This window comes from Rhinolophus sinicus, linkage group LG04, assembly GCF_036562045.2.
Source record: "Rhinolophus sinicus isolate RSC01 linkage group LG04, ASM3656204v1, whole genome shotgun sequence".
In the NCBI taxonomy this organism is placed as follows: Eukaryota; Metazoa; Chordata; class Mammalia; order Chiroptera; family Rhinolophidae; genus Rhinolophus; species Rhinolophus sinicus.
Window position 1 is genome coordinate 184,116,888 of NC_133754.1, and position 18,570 is coordinate 184,135,457.

The 18,570-nt window shown below is 56.3% G+C and overlaps 1 protein-coding gene across 2 annotated transcripts in view; it reads left to right on the forward strand.

The window, feature by feature from the left end:
* The window catches only part of HMCN2 (hemicentin 2), a 136,589-nt gene that overhangs the window by 99,271 nt on the left and 18,748 nt on the right, over positions 1 to 18,570 (forward strand). For both annotated transcript variants that reach the window (XM_074331183.1, XM_019728852.2), the window contains exons 63-83: positions 1,081 to 1,224; positions 1,312 to 1,471; positions 1,561 to 1,685; positions 2,101 to 2,284; positions 5,552 to 5,649; positions 6,135 to 6,401; positions 6,900 to 7,090; positions 7,530 to 7,611; positions 7,707 to 7,843; positions 8,457 to 8,598; positions 8,686 to 8,830; positions 9,697 to 9,824; positions 10,440 to 10,596; positions 11,384 to 11,505; positions 12,341 to 12,505; positions 13,754 to 13,861; positions 14,160 to 14,294; positions 14,628 to 14,762; positions 15,748 to 15,938; positions 16,855 to 17,068; positions 17,958 to 18,092. In XM_074331183.1, coding sequence (XP_074187284.1) covers positions 1,081 to 1,224; positions 1,312 to 1,471; positions 1,561 to 1,685; positions 2,101 to 2,284; positions 5,552 to 5,649; positions 6,135 to 6,401; positions 6,900 to 7,090; positions 7,530 to 7,611; positions 7,707 to 7,843; positions 8,457 to 8,598; positions 8,686 to 8,830; positions 9,697 to 9,824; positions 10,440 to 10,596; positions 11,384 to 11,505; positions 12,341 to 12,505; positions 13,754 to 13,861; positions 14,160 to 14,294; positions 14,628 to 14,762; positions 15,748 to 15,938; positions 16,855 to 17,068; positions 17,958 to 18,092 — 3,165 coding nt within the window. The remainder of the gene's footprint in view (positions 1 to 1,080; positions 1,225 to 1,311; positions 1,472 to 1,560; positions 1,686 to 2,100; positions 2,285 to 5,551; positions 5,650 to 6,134; positions 6,402 to 6,899; positions 7,091 to 7,529; positions 7,612 to 7,706; positions 7,844 to 8,456; positions 8,599 to 8,685; positions 8,831 to 9,696; positions 9,825 to 10,439; positions 10,597 to 11,383; positions 11,506 to 12,340; positions 12,506 to 13,753; positions 13,862 to 14,159; positions 14,295 to 14,627; positions 14,763 to 15,747; positions 15,939 to 16,854; positions 17,069 to 17,957; positions 18,093 to 18,570) is intronic.

Below are 18,570 nucleotides of genomic sequence, written 5' to 3' on the forward strand. Positions count from 1 at the left end.
TTTTCTTTATCCCTTCGTCAGTTAATGGGCCTCTGGGCTGTTTCTACCTTTGGCCTTGATGAGCAATGTGCTGTGAACATCTGTGCACAAGGTCCATGCGGGCGTCTGCTTTCCTTTCTCTCTGGTTTACACCTGGGAGTGGAGTTGCCCTGGGCCCGGTTCTCTCCAGCCTCCAGCTCTTGGCACACACTGTTTCCTCCTTGAAACACCCAGCCCGGACTCCCCTGACCACCTCCACTTTCACCTGGCTGATTCGTACTCACCTGTGAGTCTCAGGTGAGACTCACCTCCTCTGGAAGTCTTGCCCAATCACCCCTGGCTCCGTCAGGGGCTTCCCGGGGCTCGTCTCACAGGATCGTGCCTGTTTCAGTCTCTGACGAGTTTGGAACTCCTTGAGGACAGGCACTGTGTTTTCACTCATCTTTCATATCCGAGCTCATGGGAAGATGTGTAGTAGTTACTCAATTTTGTGTTGAAGGGCTGGATGGACGGATGAGCATCCGGGTGAGGGCAGAGCAGCCTGGGCTGCTACAGGTAGAGAAGGCTTCGGAGCAGCAGTGCAGCTGCAAAGAGTGAAGGGGGAGGTATTATAGGCTGGGGGTGGGCGTGCAGCCTGAGCAATGCCCCGGGCGAGCCCCTGGCTGACCTGCCTCAGGGTCAGTAAGTGGCTGGTTCACCTTGATCTGTGGGAGGGGGTGGAGTGGAAGGGGGGGGGATGAGGTCAGCCTGAGAGGTGACAGAAAGAGGACCAAGTCCTAGATACTAAAGGGAGTGGGGTCCCTTGGGAAGAAATGTCCCAGTGGAAGGAAATAGAGAAGGGTTGTAAGGAACAGAACAAAGACTAGGCTGAGGAAGGTCGTGATGTAGATGGGAAGAGGCCCTGCCTCTGCCTGGGTCTCAGTTTCCCTACGAGCATCAGAAGGGGGTGCATGATTCAAGGTTCCTGGCGTCTTTCCAGCTTTGTGTGTGGGAAAGGTCCTCCTCAGGGAGTCCCAGGACTTTTGTGTCTCGGCCCAGTGGTGGCCCCTTGGGCAGTGGGTCTGTACCGGTGACGTCCTGGCACGCCCATCCATCCCACAGAGAGCAGTGTGGCCCATGGCGTGGTCTCCCGGGGGGGTCGCCTCCAGCTAAGTCACCTGCAGCCAGCCCAGGCTGGCACTTACACTTGCGTGGCTGAGAACGCCCAGGCCGAGGCCCGAAAGGACTTCACGGTGGCTGTTCTGGGTACGTCTGTGCCCTGCGCCCTCCCCTGTGTACCCCCCACGCCGGCCCCTGTCACTGCCCTGGGCCTCACCACAGCCCCTGCCACAGTGGCCCCCAGGATCCGGAGCTCGGGTGCCACGCAGGAGCACAGTGTCCTGGAGGGGCAGGATGTGCGGCTGGACTGCGAGGCCGATGGACAGCCACCACCCGAGGTGGCCTGGCTGAAGGACGGTGGCCCACTGGGCCAGGGCGTGGGCCCCCACCTCAGGTAAGGCCTGGCCTGTGCCCTCTCCAGCCCAGGAGCAGGGCCTACCTGGCCCTCACGCACCTGCTCTTGGCTCTCCCTCCCTGCGGCAGGTTCTACGTGGACGGCAGCTCGCTGGTGCTGAAGGGCCTGACGGCCTCGGACTCGGGCGCATATACCTGCATGGCCCAGAACGTGGCCGGGGAGGACGCCAGGCTGCACACTGTGAATGTGCTGGGTGAGCTGCCAGGGACGAGGAGAAGCAAGTGGCCTCACCGTCCCAGGACTGCAGCAGCCTGGCCCTCGTAGGGCCTCCCCTGGGGAATCTGGAGGGCGATGAGAGGGCGGGTGCGGGAGGCCTGGTTCAAGACCCAGCCATGCCCACACTGGGCCTGGCCACGGGGTGACCTCTCTGGGCCTCTGCTCCATCCTCAGACTAGAGGCACCACCACTGCAGCCCAGGGGTGCAGCGGGAGAGTCAGAGATAAAGGAGATGAGGAAGGAGCCAGGGGGAGGCTGTGCTCCCCATGCAGTGACTTTCGTTCCCAGGCAGCTGCCTCCTGGAACTTCCCTCAGAGAAGACTCCTTCCCTCCTCAGGGCCCTTCCCCAGACCCTCTCACTGTTCCTTTTTTTTCTCTATTCCCACCACCAGTGCCTCCCACCATTGAGCAAAGGTCAGAGGGCACAGGGACCCTGCTGCACAGGTCTGGGGAGCTGGTGAGCATGGCGTGCCCTGTCCGGGGCTCTCCACCCATCCACATGAGCTGGCTCAAGGACGGCCTGCCCCTTGCACTCTCCCAGCGCACCCACCTCCATGGCTCTGGCCGCATCCTCAGGTAAGGGAGCAGCTCCCTGGCCCGCTGGCCAGCGGCTCACACGCCCCAGACAGACTCTTCAGGCAGCGTGGGCTTGTTAACCTAAAAATAAAAGGCTTTCCGAGAGAGAGGCAACAAGCATTTATTGAGATCAGTAAGAACAGCTATTTGGGAATCAGCAATTCAGGCAGAAGCCCAAATAGTGTTTCGATTAGAAGACAAAGGCAAGGGACATTTATGAGAAAGGAAAGGGGAACAATTACATCCTAGAAGGAAGGGGTTTCTATTGGCACAGAAAACATAATATAGTGATGTTAATCCTAAACGATGTTTTTACTTTCGGTCCAGTAGTCATAATAACTGCTTTCTGGTTATGGTTGCAAACTGTTCTTTGGGACACAATGTTGCCCTAGGCCCAGAACAAAGGTCCTTTGCCCTGTTTTAACATTCCGAAAATATGAGACGTAAGATGTACAAGGTTGTTCCGCTGGGATGGCAGCTCCAACTCCATTTTAAAGTGGCTCCATCTGGGGTGGCCAGTTAGCTCAGTTGGTTCGAGCATGGTGCTAATAACACCAAGGTTGCCGGTTCGATCCACACATGGGCCACTGTGAGCTGCACCCTCCTAAATAAATAAATAAGTAAAATAAAATAAAATACATCACTTTGCCATATACCAGATACTTCTGGGGACTAGCCCCCACCCCTTCATAAAGCAATTAAAAAAAATTTTTTAAGTGGCTCTGTTTATATTATTGCTTACAGGCTTAAAAATAGTTCTGAATGGTTTTTAGAATAAAAATAATATAAACATACAGAGGTTTATGATGGAGAAAGTTCCACCCCCAAATGGAACTCCAGAGGTGAAAGGGGCTTTTGCCCTTAGGCTCTCACAGTCCAATGGAGGAGGCACAGATCCAGGGGATAACATCTGGTTGCACCTGATTCAGCCTGACCTGGGGTAGAGGAAATCCGGGAAGGCTTCCTGGAAGAAGGTGCATGAGCAAAGTCTACATGCATTCAGCAACACTTTTGGGTGCTTACTGTTCCAGCTGCAGTTCCAAACACTGAGATAGAGAAGTGAGCGAGATGAAGCCTCTGCCCCTGCAGCTGCAGGGAGGGAGGGGGATGGAAAATAAACAGATATAAAAATGAAATTTCACAAGGGATATGTGCTCTGAAAAATAAAGTAGGATGAGGGATGGGTGGTGGTAGTAGAGAGTGCTATCGTGTTTCTCCAAAAATAAGACCTAGCCGGACAATCAGCTCTAATGCATCTTTTGGAGCAAAAATTAATATAAGAACCAGTATGATATGATATGATATGATATGATATGATATGATATGATATGATATGATATGATATGATATGATATATGATATAGTAAAGTAAGACCAGGTCTTATATTAAGTTTTGCTCCAAAAGATGCATTAGAGCTAATTGTACAGCTAGGTCTTATTTTTGGGGAAACACAGTATTTTAGAGTGGTCAGTAATAGGCACTCAGATAAGGTTGCATGAGCAGATACTGAAAGAGGTGAGAAGGTAAGGTGAGTGGGTTCTGTGGGGGAGAGCATCCAGGCAGAGGGAACAGCAGGTTCAAAGGCCCTGAGGTTGCTATATGGCTGTGTATGCAAGGAATAGAGTGAGGAAGGGAGGTGTGTGTGTGTGTGTGTGTTGGGGGGGGGGGGGCGGGTGTCAGATGACATAGGACCTTGTAAGTCCTTGGAAAGACTTGGGTTTTCCTAAACAGAGATAGAACACCCTAGGAGAGTTTTCAGCAAAGAAGCGTTATGATGTGACTTACATTTTTTTCTTATCACCGTAAAATACACATAATATAAAATTTACCATTTTAACCATTTTTAATGTTAACAGTTTTAAACAATTTTAAATATAGAGTGGCATTAAGAACATTCACACTGTTGTGCAATCATCACCTCCATCCATCTCCAGGACTTTTTCATCTTCCTAAACTGAAACTCTGTCCCCATTAAACACGAACTCCCCATCCCCTCCCCCAGCCCCCAGCACCCGCAGTTCTACTTCCTGTTTCTATGGATTTGTCTATTCTAGGGACCTCATATAAATGGGATCATACAGTGTTTGTCCTTTTGTGTCTGGCTTATTTCACTCAGCGTAATGTCCTCATGGTCCATCCATGTTGGGTCAGGGTGTCCTTCCTTTTTAGGGCTGAATACTAGTCCATCGTGTGGAGGGACCAGTTTGCTTATCCATCCTCTGCTGATGGAGAGCTGGACTGCTTCCACCTTTTGGTCACTGTGAATATTGCTGCTGTGAATTTGGTGTACAAATACCTGTTTGAGTCTTTGCTTTCAATTCTTTTGGGCTATGACTCAGGTTTTTAGACCATCCTTCTGGCTGCCGTATGGACAAGAGACTGTGGGGCCAAGGGCAGAGCAGGGAGGGCAGTTAGGGGCTTCGGCAAACAGTCCAGGTGAGACGTAATATGGCCTGGATCAGAGCCAGGGGTGGACGTGGCGGAGGTGATCAGAGGGGAGAGACAGGGAAGCGTTGAGCATGACTGTGAGGCTTTTGTCCAGGCACCTGGAAGGCTGAGGTCCTGGTTTTCTGACATGAGTCCCCTGTGGGAGGGACAAGTTGACAGGAGAGACCCGAGTTCTGTTTGAACACGTGGGGTTTCAGAGGTTCTCAGACATCCAGACAAGATGGCTCCCAGGCATTTGTTACTCCGCTCGGGAGTGCAGGAGATGGACGTTTGGGGATTGTCAGCAAACGGCTGGTATTGGGGGCGAGGACAGGCTGCAGCCCCCGGCCTCTAGTGCTAGAGCTGTGTAAAATATGGTTCAGGGTCACTGCGGCCATTGACAAAGGCAGCCCAGGAGGAGTGGTTGAGGTGAAAGTGGGGACAGACAGTGGAGACAGTGAGTGGAGATGACTCTGCTGAGTCCTGAAGACAAGGAAGAATTGTCTAGAAGAATGGGAGGGCGGGGAACATAGGCAGGCTGTCCTCGGATGGCACAGTGGAGCTTCCAGAATTGGGGAAGCAGAAAGTCTGGCTGCGGTTTGAGATGGGTCAGAGAAAGCAGCAGTGCAGGGACAGGGAGTCTGGGGCTTTATTCTGGGGGCACTGGGGAGCCAGGAAAGGGGGTTAAGCAGAGGCTGCATTTGTTCAAGTTTGCATTTCAGAGCTGCCCCTCTGGCCGGCCAGCCTTTGAGAAACAGGATGGAAAAGGGGAGGGACCTTTTCCACTGAGCCCGTCTCCCTCTCTCTCCTCTGTCTATCCCTTCTCTTGAGGGGTTCAGGATTTCCCAGGTGCAGGTGGCAGATTCTGGCATCTTCACCTGTGTGGCTGCAAGCCCAGCTGGTGTGGCTGACAGAAACTTCACCTTGCAGGTACAAGGTAAAAAGCCGGGGCAGGGCGGGGTGGGGGGTTATGAATGGAAGGGCGGGGGGTGGGGGATAATCCTGCCCTTTGGCCTTAGGGTGTGAAAATCCAGGCCCTTTGGGTGAACATGGCGGCTCAGTCTGATTTATTCAGTTGCTTATTTGTTCATCTCACAAGTAGTCATTGGAGTCTGGTGTCCCAGGGCCTTGCCAGGCACCAGGATAGGTCAGGAAGCAGAGATGGCCCCTGCCACCAGGAGGTCAGTGCAGAAAACAGCTCTGTAAAGAGACAATCACAATTCCAGGTGACTAGTGCTACCAGAGGAAGGAGAGGGCGCCTCACCTGGCCTTGGGGGATTGGGTTGAGGCTTGCTGGAGGAGGTGGTGAGGGCTCAGCTGAGGTTTCCACAGGAGAAGGAAATGTCCAGGTACAAAGGGCCGGGGGTGAGGCCTGCCTGCATGGAACGACGTGACTTGTGCCCACTCTTTGGCCTTGAACAGTGCCCCCGGTCCTGGAGCCCGTGGAGTTCCAGAATGACGTGGCAGTGGTCCGTGGCTCCCCGGTGGTCCTCCCCTGTGACGCCCGGGGCAGCCCCCTGCCCCTCGTGTCATGGATGAAGAATGGGGAGCCCTTGTTGCCCCAGAGCCTTGAACATGGGCCAGGTCTGAAGCTGGAGACAGCAGGAGCCGGGGACTCGGGGACCTACTCTTGCGTGGCCAGGAGCGAGGCAGGGGAAGCAAGGAGGCATTTTCAGCTGACAGTGATGGGTGGGTCATCTGCCCCCACACCAGCTCCCTGGGCCCTGGAGGGGAGGGGTGCCTCTGGGGGGGCACTGTGGAAGACTTTGAGGGAGGTGAGCGCCCTGGAAGCCTGGGCTGGGGAACTTGCAGCTGGGGTGTTTCATTTTCCTGGGGCTGTACCCCGCAGTCTTGTCTCCCAAACCATGGGACAAGAGCCACTGAAATCTGGGAGCAGAGCCCTAAGTCTTGACCACAAGATTTTGCAAGCGTTGTATGTATCAGAAAGATTTGTGTCAATTGTGCCCCTCCTCCATAGTGTGTCCTTGTTGGTTTAAAAGCAGAAATCATTTTCCCAGGCAGATGGGCCCCCAGTTTCTCTTGTTTGGGGCCCTCCCACACAACCCTCACCTGCCTATTTGTCGCCCTGCCGCTGTCAGCATTTGGATGGTGGAGGAGGGGAGAACCCCAGCTCCCAGTGCTCTGGGCACAGCCCCCACAGCTGACTCAGGGTGGGGTGTTTCGCAGATCCTCCCCACATCGAGGACTCAGGCCAGCCTACAGAGCTGTCGCTGACCCCTGGCGCCCCCTTGGAGCTCCACTGTGATGCCCGAGGCACCCCCTCGCCCAACATCACCTGGCATAAGGACGGGCAGGCCCTGAGCAGCCAGGAGGACAGCAGAGAGGCTGGGCGGCGGCTCCAGGTGGAGGCCGTGCAGGTACTGCTGTCTAGCCCACTGTGGGATGAGTCTGGGGGAGTAGAGGGAAGGGCTTTGCAACACCTGGCAAGGTTTGGCCAATCTCCTCCTTTGTGTGGGGTAAGGATGTGGAAATGACCCACCTGGGAAATGCCCTTGGGAACTCCCAGCCAGGTCAGAGCCAAGGCTGATGCAGAAACCAGATAACTTTCCTACCCTGCCAGAGAAGAGCTGGTGCAGTCGGGGGGGGGGGGGGGGGGACTTCCTGGAGGAGGCAGGCTTTGCCCTATCCCTGAAGCAAGGGTGAGACGGAGGTAGAGAAGAAACATCCCACAAAAGGGATGGTTAGAAAATCAGGATGGCAGACTCAGCAGGGTCCTTAGTTGTGAAGAAAGGAAACCAGGTCAGGAGGTAGGCAGGTTGGGGCCAGAGGCAGCTGCTCACCCTGCTCCATCCCCAGGTGGGCGATGCTGGGCTATACACTTGCCTGGCCCAGAACCCTGCTGGCGAAGTTGAGAAGAGCTTCCGGGTCAGGGTTCAAGGTAGGGATGTCAGGGTGGGGGAGGAGAGGGAGACAGGATGGGACATGCAGGGGTGAGTGCATCTCTCATGCCCTCTCTGTCCTCCCCACCCCCAGCCCCTCCAAACATTATTGGGCCCCGAGGCCCCCGCTCTGTGGTTGGCCTGGCCCCAGGGCAGCTGGTTCTGGAGTGCTCGGTGCAAGCAGATCCAGCCCCCGAGATTGAGTGGCACCGAGATGGCATCCTGCTGCAGGTAGGTGCCAGGCTGGGGACCCAGGGACATCTCCTTCTGTCCCTGTCAGGCCCCAGACCCTGACCAGACAATCCCAGCTGCTGAGGGCCTGCTCTGTGTCAGCACTTTACACACCTGCTCTCCTGGTGTTCTGCACCCCTATTGTTACCACCCCCTATAATGGATGGGGACACTGAGGCAAGGCTGAGATTTGCACGGAGGACTTCTGATGCATACCTGTGTTCTTCCCGTTATTACTTCGAGTTACACTTAGTGGCTGTGACCCGGGGCCGGTGACTGGGGTTCTCTGTGCTCACCCTGAAATGGGAAGTTTGCTGCCGTGGACCGAGGACTGTAGACCTTCTAGTGGAAGCTACAGTTCCTGATCTGAGCATAAGGCCCCTCTGCAGCCTCCCCGACAGGCAGAGCTCCAGGCAGGGTGCTCCCTCCCTCCCACAGGGACCTATTCCCTGGGAGGGTCCTCAATCCAGTGGGGGCTGCCAGCCAGCCGCAATGGGACAGAGGCCACTGTCCGGCCCCACGAGTTCCTTGGTCCTCCTCGGCTGGTGCCTGGGGACTGGCCTGGCCCAGCCCGGTGCTGATGAGGGTCTCTCCAACCTGGGGAGCTCTACAGGCAGATGCCCACACCCAGTTCCCAGAGCAAGGCAGGTTCCTCCAGCTGCAGGCCCTGAGCACGGCCGATGGCGGCGACTACAGCTGCACAGCCCGCAACGCCGCGGGCAGCACCAGTATGGCCTTCCACGTGGAGATCCACAGTGAGTGGGCCCCCTCCCACTCACCCTGCCCACCCCCCTCAGAGCGACAGCCTCCCAACACCCACTCCCTCTGTGCCCTTCTTTCAGCGGTGCCCACCATCCAGTCGGGACCACCCACAGTAAATGCCTCTGTGAACCAGACCGCCCTGCTGCCCTGCCAGGTGGATGGTTCACCCCCGCCCCTGGTGAGCTGGCGGAAGGACGGGGTCCCCCTGTATCCTGGGAGCCCCAGGTAAGACCTGGAAGGGGAGGGCCTCAGGTACCTCTTTGCAGGTTGTAAACAGAAACCAACCTGGGCAGTTGGAGCAGAAGGTGACTATTATCTGGACGTGGGCCTTCTCAGTCCCCAAGGGCAGGCATGCCTACCTGATAAGGCCATTGAGAAGCCCTGGTGGCTGGCTGGCTGTCTTGTCTGTCTGTCTGTCTGGTTTGACTCTTGGCTGCTAATCTGTGTTTCTGTGTATTTGGGCTTTCTCTCTCTCTCTCTCTCTCTCTCTCTCTCTCCCCCCCACCCCCCGTCTCTCTCTCTCATCAATTTTCTACACCTTCTTTGTCTGTGGCAGAGATGCCCCACCACCACCTCTGGCACCCCAAGTCAGAGCTCCTCAGTTCACACAACCTGCAGAACCTAGACAGCTGTCTGTGAACCCCAGTCCCAAATTCCCAGGTCAGAGAATTCCATTGGCCCAGCCTGAGTGACGTGTTCCTCCCCAGTCCAATCGGCTGTGGCTGGGGGTGAGGTTACACAGAACAGACATGACCTTTGGAAAGGTGCAGTTCTCAGATCTAGGGGCCATTCTCAGAAAGGTAGGGGCGCTGCTGCCTCCTGGGGAGAGGCTGGGCCCAGGCAGGAACATGGGAGGCCCGAAGCAGCCCCTCTGCCCTTTCTGATGCTGGGTTGGGGTGTGGGTGGCTGCCCATGGCTGTGACCTTGCTGACCTCTGCCTCATGGATACAGGACTCCTGAGTTAGCACCCTCTTGCTGGGAAAGCCAGAAGCAGAGGGGAGGGTCTTGCTGGAGACACCACCAGGGGCCCAGCCCCCTTGCAAGGTTTCCCTGGTCTGCAGTCTCCATGGCAAACCCTCCCTCCATTCCAGGTTGCAGATGATGCCCGAGGGTTCCCTGAGGATCCAGCCAGTTCTCGCCCAGGACGCTGGACACTACCTCTGCCTGGCGTCCAACTCTGCGGGCTCCGATCGGCAAGGCCGTGACCTCCAGGTCTTCGGTAGGTGAATGAGGGAAGGTTTTTTCCTTGATTTCAGCATCTACCCCCTGTCTGGACTGGGCGCTGCTTAATTTCTGGGTCATTCTAGTTACCAGGAGCCAAGAGCAATGGTCTCCAAATGGTTTTGACCAGGAAGCTCATTAGTAAAAAGTTTTCAACGTCACACTCAAAAGACGCATGTTTATTTTTCATGCAAACATTACGTCTACTCACTACTGCACTGGTATATTGAGTGAATGATAAAACACGCAAACAATGTGAAATGCTTGAAAGCAGGACAAGCGTCAAAATCACTGAGCCAAGCGCTCCAGTCTGCTTTCCCCACTCCAACCCATTACCTGGGTGGAGGCGGCCTGGGGAGCCTGGCCTCAGGCAGCTTGAGGGGGAGTTCTGCCCTGGAGACTTCATTCCAGGAGAGGTGCTTAGGGGGACACCAGCCTCAGGGGTGAGCAGAGGCCCCAGTGCCCCACATTTGGGAGCCTGTGGGGATCCCCTTGGGAAGTTTCTTCTGCCTCCTCTCCTCTGCTTCTTTGGGGGTGGGTTGAAGGTGGTGGGAGTATCCCTGGCCTGGCCCCCATCCCACATGCTGTCTCCTTACCTTTGGTGTCTCCCCAGAGCCTCCCACCATTGCCCCCAGCCCCTCCAACCTGACGCTGACCGCCCACACTGCTGCCTCACTGCCCTGTGAGGCCAGCGGCTCCCCCAAGCCCCTTGTGGTCTGGTGGAAGGACGGACAGAAGCTGGACTTCCGCCTGCAGCAGGGCGCCTACCGGTACTGAGCTGGTCCTTCCAGTACTATTATGAGACACCTGGGGTGGGGAAGGGCACGCCCATCTCACAGAGGGGGACCCAGGTCAGAAACAAGGCAGGAACGTACTTGGGGCTGTCAGCAAAGCCAGCACCAGAACTTGCATCCCGACCTCGGTGGGCCACTGAGATGCCTGGCAGGGGGTGGGGACATTTGGGACACACAGCCAAACAGAAAATGTATGGTGTTGAAAACCATTACAGTCACTGTTTAAAAACATTCGTGGAAGCTCAAGTTCATGCTGGCTGAGCCGGAACCCCTGGCCCCTGCAGGAGACTCTGTCTCCCTGCTTCTCAAATGCAGCTGATCATGGAACGGTCACTGGGGAGCATTAAAGGAGTCAGTTCACCAGTGAAGTCACCACATATTTGCTGTGTCGGGTGCCAGGTCATCGTGGAGTTTTATGGCTAAAGCACATATCCAGTGGACGCAATGGGTTCTGATTAGGGATTTGGATGTGGTTGCCATTAGCAAAGTTGTCGTAGATGGTGAGTATAGGACACATGCAGGGTCGTAGAGAAACAGGGATGAAAATGCAAATCGCCCTCAAACTCCACAGCTAGACCTTTGGAGGTGGAAACTTCTAGAAGAAGGATTTAGAGTCAGGGCTGGGGGCCAGATACAGGAAAGAGAAGTAGTCATGAGACACCCGCCGCCTTCCAGATTCCCCAGGCAAGGAGGCCATGGCTGGCTGGTCTCAGGTCAGCCAGGCCAGACACTTAATAACCAGCCGTCTGTCTGTCCGCCCCAGGTTCCTGCCCTCCAATGCCCTGCTTCTTGCAGCCCCCAGCCCCCAGGACTCAGCCCAGTTTGAGTGCGTGGTGAGCAATGAGGTGGGCGAGGCCCGCAGGCTCTACCACGTGACCATCCACGGTGAGTTGGGGCGGGAGACAGAGGAGGAAGCTGGGATGTGGGCAGCACCCTCCTTTCCTGGGCTGTCTCCACCCGTAAGGACTTGAGCTGGTTCCTTCTCAGCCTTCCTGTGTTGCGTGGACCACCTCCTCCAAGAGGCCCTCTCTGATCCTGCCCCACCCACGCAGACATAGCCCAGGCTCCCAGACGGTTCCTGGCACATAGGAACTTGAAAGAGAGGCCCCTTCCCAATCCAGAATGTTCTAAACCCAAATCTGACCTTGTTGTCGCCCTGGTTGAAATCCCTCCCTCCACTACCAACTGCCCTCAGGATAGAATGCAGGGTGTCACGTGGGCCCACAAGGTAGCCTGGGGGCTGGCTCCACTGACCCCCACCCAGGTTCAGCTCAGCCCATGGCCTGCCTCGCTCTGGAATCCAGTCGCGCTGCTTAGCTTTTTGTTCTTCACCTTTGGGCCTTCACACATGCTGTTCCTTCTGCCATGAACACTCTTCCTTCACCCTTCACCCAGCCAATGACCTGCTTCTTCCGATCTCCAGTTAAATGCCCCTCTCCCACTCTGAGTTCCCACCAGCTCCCTTTGCAGTGAAACGCTCCCTGCGGTGCCTGGTAGGATCTCTACAGACAGCAGTTCACAACTATCCCCATGCCCAGCAAAAACCGTTTCCTGAGTGAATGAATGTGACTTCTGTTTCTGTGGCACCTCCCTCCCTGGCCCTTTGTCACTAATGTCACCTTGGGTCTCAGTCACTGTTTATGGTTTTCATCTGCCTGGCCCGTGGCCCTGTGTTCCCCAGAGGACCTCGGCGGGGCCTCAGCCTGGTCTTGCGTTTCAGTGCCTCCCACCATTGCCGATGACCAGACAGACTTCACTGTGACCAAGATGGCACCTGTGGTCCTCACATGCCATAGCATGGGCGTGCCAGCCCCGGTGGTGTCCTGGAGCAAGGCGGGCACCCAGCTGGGGATGCGGGGGAATGGCTATCGTGTCTCACCTTCTGGTAAGTAAGGGGGAACCACAGAGAGCTGCTGCTGAGGGCAGACTAAGGGAACTGGGCAGACGGGTGAAAGCAGCCCACTGGGGCCACATGGTAGAGCAAGAGGAAAGTTCAGGCCTGGCTCCGCCATTCCCTCGCTGTGTGACCTGGGAGCACCCCCTTGCCCTCTCTGGGCCACAGTACCCCCATCCAGGCACTAGAATGTTGATACCCTTTAGTGGTTCCCTGATGCTATTTGGCAAATCAGTGCTGCTTTGTGGCAAAGTGAGAGAAATAGTAGCTGTGTGGGGGTTTCCATAAAGCTAGTTTTATCTCATTAGAAGGATTGTCCTTTGTGCTGAAATTGTGCTTTTCTTAATGTTTTGATGTTTAAAGTTTCTTTTACGAAATTAAGGTGATAGTAGATGATGACTTTTAAAATGTCTTTGTTTATCAAAACAAAAGCTGGCAACTTCATGGGGAGTCAAATTGAATTTATTTGTTGGTTAGTTAGTGAAATCCTAATGTCTGACGACCACGGACCAGACTTACATTTTTCAAATGCTTCTGAAGCAGTAGAAACCTTCCTTCTGACAAGTGATTATGGGGAGTCCCAACATGTAAAGCAGCTGAGGTTCCAGATGGATCTGGGGCTGGGGTGGGGACTGTGGGATGGTCCAGAGTCCAGTGGGCCTCCCTCCTCTTGCCCACCTAGCAGGCCCTCAGAGCTCCCCGGAGGACAGTTCAGAAACCACTTCACTTAACTGCTCAGAAGCAGCCTGTAGTCTGGAAAGGCTAAAATGGTGTTCTTTGAGCACTCAAGGCCAAAGGACAGAGGGCAAAAGGAGCACAGAGGCAGCAGTAATCCAGGGGGCTTTCTGGAGGGGGCGAGTTTTGAGCAGAGCACGGCAAGAATAGCAGGGTGAGGCCTGGGGAGTGATGGGTGGGCCAGGGATTCCAGGTGGGGCAGTGGCAGATCGGGGAACATCACAGCTAGAAGGGTCTAAAGACCATCCTGTCTGATTCCTCATTATGCACATGGGGAACTGAGGCCCTCGGAGTGGATGGGTCCTGCCCACAGTTATGCTCTGGGCAGGGAGCAGAGGCATGCCTAGTACCCAGCTTTCGCCATGCTGCTTACAAATGGGCAGGGAGGCAGACTGAGTGGCCTGGACCAGAGGCACCAGGGTGTAAGAGCCCTGCCAGCGTCATCACTGAGGACGTCTGTCCCTGGTCTCTTTACCCCTCTTCATGCCCCTTTCTCACCCACAGGTGCTCTGGAGATCAGGCAGGCCCTCCCCATCCACGCCGGCCGCTACACCTGCACAGCCCGCAACTCTGCAGGCATGGCCCGAAAGCACGTGGTCCTCACCGTTCAAGGTAAGGGTCCCCAGGTCCTCTGGTCCAGACAGCCATGGCCCTTGGGGCAGGGCAGCGGGTGGAGTGCCAGAGGCAGGTGGGGCTGGGGAGCGAGGTGAAGACTGGGGTTCCAGATGCCCAGCCTGCCTCTGAGCTCACTCCCTGATGGGACTCTGGAAGAGAAGAATCAGCCCACCTGCATCTTCTGTGCCTAGGTTTCCAGAAGCCCCGTTCTCTTTAGCGCTTTTAGGCCCCCTGGTTCAAGTAGCCTGGGTGCTAAGGCGTGCCCAGGAACCTCTGCAGCTCCGTTCCTTTGTAGCCTCCCCCATGGTGAAGCCACTGCCCAGCGTGGTGCGGACCTTGGCGGAAGAAGAGGTGGTGCTGCCTTGTGAGGCCTCAGGTGTCCCCCGGCCAAGCATCACCTGGCAGAAGGAGGGGCTCAGCATCCCCACAGGTGAGTCTCTGCTGAGCCAGTGCCTGAGGGCCTGGGGGCCTCCTCCTGCTCGGAGGTCCAGGAAGCCCCTGCGCCCTCTTCACCTTCTGCCTCCTTTCACCACCCAGAGCCCGAGTCTACCTGAGCACTCAGTAGTTGGATTCGGTCGGGGAGGGGACAACCTGGCTGGGCTCTGAGTCCAGTTTTGCGCTCACTCTGTCCCCTCAACACCCTATGACCACAGCGAATCACCTGCTGCCCGATCAGACAGAATAGCCCAAGCTGCCCCCCTGCCCTTCTCGGGGGTCCTGTGGTCCCAGCCACTAGCTCCCGGTTTCCTTCCACCCAATCCAGGAGCCAGTGCCCAGGTCCTACCCAGCGGACAGCTGCGGATTCTCCACGCCAGCCCAGAGGATGCTGGAAACTACTTCTGCATCGCCCAGAACAGCGCAGGCAACGCCGTGGGCAAAACTCGGCTGGTGGTACAAGGTGGGCCGGGGGGAGAGGGGGACTGAGGTGGACCCAGTGAGCCAGGGGCTTTGAGGCTCCCGAGAGCCTGTCTCTTTTCTGCCTGGCTCTGTGCCCAGGTGGGGCATGTCCCTGCGTCTTCCCCTCCCCCAGCACTGCTTGTGGTTCGGGAAGGAATTGAGGGACAATCATCGTCTCCCATTCTGTGCAGAGGTCTGGCTTTAGACAACAACTCCAGCCCCTCTGCCTCCCCCAGCCCCTTGTGGAACACGAGTCTGGTAATCCTGCCTTCATTTCGGCGTTCCAGTAGCAATAGCCATTTCTGTCCCTTCTGCACACACACATAGTTAAATGTGAACTTCCCTTAGTTTGACCAATCATTATCCCCAGAGAAAAAGGAGACTGGCCCCAAATCTGCAAGGTATCCTGGAATATTCAGACCTGCTTTGACCCCAGGGCCTGCTCTGGTGTGTGTCTCAGTGACTGTCCCTGCAGGCGGCTGTGTACGGCAGGGTTGGACTTGGGCTACGAGTCCAGAAGGGCTCCTGGCTCCATGCCTCCTCCCGGGCCTCCTTGTCCAGTGGGCGCGTCTTCCCTGTGGCCAGAGTATCGCTGCTGGTCACCAAGTCTGTCCCTCCAGTGACCTGCGCTCTGCCTCCGTGGAGCTCATCCCCTGAGCAGGGAAGCACACGGGCTTTGTGGTCTGGAGGCTGCCCAACAGGAGCCTGGTTAGGGAGGGCTCTCCCGAAGCTTTAGCCGTGTGCGTGTATGTGTGTGTGTGTACACGTGTATGCAGTGATGTCACTCTGTCACAGCTGCACCAAACTCAGGAGTCCCCCAATTGTCCAGACCACGGCCAGTGGCTTATGTCCAGGGAGTTGGTGGGAGCAGCAGACAGGGGTGGAAGAAGAGGCTGAAGGGCGTGCCAAGTGCCAAGGGCATGGGAGCGGGGGCAGCCCACCCCACGCCAGCCCCAATCCCTGAGTGGACCTCCCTGTCCCCACAGTCCCTCCCATGATCAAGGCTGGTTTCCCCGACCTGTCCGCCACCGAAGGCTCCCACGCCCTCTTGCCCTGCATGGCCAGTGGCAGTCCCAAGCCTGACATCACCTGGGAAAAAGACGGCCAGCCTGTGTCGGCAGCTGAGGGCAAGTTCGCCATCCAGCCTTCCGGGGAGCTGCTGGTGAAGCACTCGGAGGTGAGGCCCCGGCCCCACAGAGCACAGAGGGGAATCATACGAGTAGTAACACAGCAAACATCTACGGAGCACCCCCTGTTTGTCATGCTCTGTGCCGAGTGCTTTTAATCCCAGGAACCTGGAGAAATAGGTGTTATTGTCCCAAAGCACAGATGAGGAAACTGAGCCTTAGAGTACACCCAGTGTTCCCAAGACACGCTGTTCCCAAGAGGCAGACCCAAGATTTGAACCTGCACTTCCATGACCAGTGCTAGGGGGAGGGAGGGAGCTGGACGGGGCGGGGGTGTGGCAGCAGCCTTGTGTTCCCAAATTGCACCCGGCTGTTCTCAACTTCCTGTTGATGTTGACCTGAGCCAGGGGTCTGGGTGGGCCCCCAACCCCCTTCCCTGTCAGCACTGATCAGATTCTATAATTACAAAACGGGCCACTCTCTAGACGGATGTGCGGCGGCTCAGTGGGCTCACCTGGAGGGGGTCACAGAGAACTGGGACCCTGCCGCACAGGAGGCCAGGTAGTGGAGTGGTGAGTGCAGCGGCCCTGCTGGAAAGCACCGTGGAACTTCTCCTCTCAGAGAAGGCACCAGAAGCGGGAGCTGCCTCCAGGCTGCTGTGAGCATGGATGAGCTGGTGCAGGGCCGGGCACACAGTAGGTGCTCGGTCAATGGTCACTGTTACAGTGGCCACTGTGGTCAGGGCTGAGATTATGACGCTGCAGAGCCACAGGAAGGCTGTGGGAGGTGCAGTGGTACAGTGGTGAAGCCAGGCTGTATGCTAGCTGTGTGACCTTGGGCGAGTCGCTTCCCCTCCCTGGGCTGGCTGCTCCATGGGAACCTACAGGAGAATGGGTCCCCGGGAGCATTCTGGTCCATGCTGGGGGTAGGGGCAATTTTCAGGCTGACCCCTCCCTTTGCTTGCAGAGCCAGGATGCTGGTACCTACACCTGCACAGCCGAGAACCCTGTGGGCCGCGCCCGCCGCCGTGTACACCTCACCATCCTGGCACTGCCTGTCTTCACCACCCTGCCTGGGGACCGCAGCCTGAGCCTCGGGGATAGGCTGTGGCTTCGCTGTGCTGCTCGGGGCAGCCCTACCCCCCGCATTGGCTGGACTGTCAATGACTGGCCAGTCACAGGTGTGGGACTGCTGGAAGGCCGGTGGATGGGGATCTGGGACCCTGAGAGGTAGAGGAGAGTAGGCCGGTGGAGACCCCCCAACCTGGTGGAGAGGAAGTGGGTCTTAGTCGGTGCACTGGGTTCTGGGTCTCCAGGCTTGGCCCTATGTAAACCCACATGTGGCCGTAATGTGACCAGTCATATATCAGACCAGGTAAGAAGCCACCTGCAAAAAAGACTCAACCCTGGAGACATCAGGACCAGGAGAGGGGCCTGAATTCCGGCCCAGCCCTGCTGTTCCCATTGTGGGCCCCTTAGCAAACTCCTTTCCTGGGGGCTCTGTCTCTCCACCTGGGCCCCAGATAATATTTAGGGAGGCAGAGGACCTGCAGGGTATATAGTAGGTGCTCAATAAATGTCTGCTGAATCACTAAACTAAAAAATCACTGCAAAATGATCTTTTCAGGCCCTCCTGAAGCCATGAGAAGGCTTTTCCCAGCATTTCGTGGGGAGGGAGTGTGGGTGACTCAGCTTCTCTGAGCCCAGCTTCTTCATCTTAAAATGGAGATAACAGGGGTCCTATGGGCAGGATGCTTTCATTAGGACGTGCGTGTTAACAGGCCCCCCAAACCAACCTTGTCCACTCATCAGATTCACGATGTGGACCTGAAAATGAAAAAGGACAGGGTCTTCAACCACACCCTCCAATGTGGCCTGTGCCTCCCCTGGGTCAGGCTTTCACTAGGGGGAAGAGCCACCTGTGTTTCTGTGTCTTTGTTAAACACCTGCTGGGTACTCAGGTCTGAGTACTCAGCACCTGAGTACTTAGCACCTGCTATGTACTCCGGGCAGGAGGTCCCTAGCACTCTGGGCCCAGAGCCGCCTGGGATGTCTCTTTCTCTGCCACAGACGGGGTGTCTGAACAGGACGGGGGCAGCACGCTGCAGCGGGAGTCAGTCACCAGAGAAGACAGTGGGACCTACGCCTGCTGGGCCGAGAACAGAGTGGGCCGCGTGCAGGCCGTCAGCTTTGTCCATGTGAAGGGTAGGGCGTGAGCCATGTGGCCTTTCTCTTGTGAACTCAATCTATTGGGTTTTCTTTGAAAGTCTGTGAAACTGGCCTCCTGATCTCTGAACCAGTACTTCTCCACCCTGGCTTCGCGTTAGAATCTTCTGGGACTTTCTAAAATACTGAGGCCCAGGTTCTACCCTGACTCAGTAAACCTGCTTCTCTGAGGTGGAGCCCCAGCATCAGTATTTTTTTACACTCCCCCATGACCCAGCGACAGGTAGAATTGAGATCTGACCGATCATCTTACAGCTCTACTGTCTTCTGGACGGTGCCAGTGTGGGAGGTGGGCATGAGGGCCAGGGCATTCTGACAGAAAAATGTATGAAGCTTGCCAGCCTACCCATTGTCCCCTGCTCAGCCAGGAGCAGCACAGTAACCCTCGATGGATGACACCATGACTTAGTTTGCTTGACTTCAGGATGGGTGGGGTGGGGTTTGATGGAGGGCAATG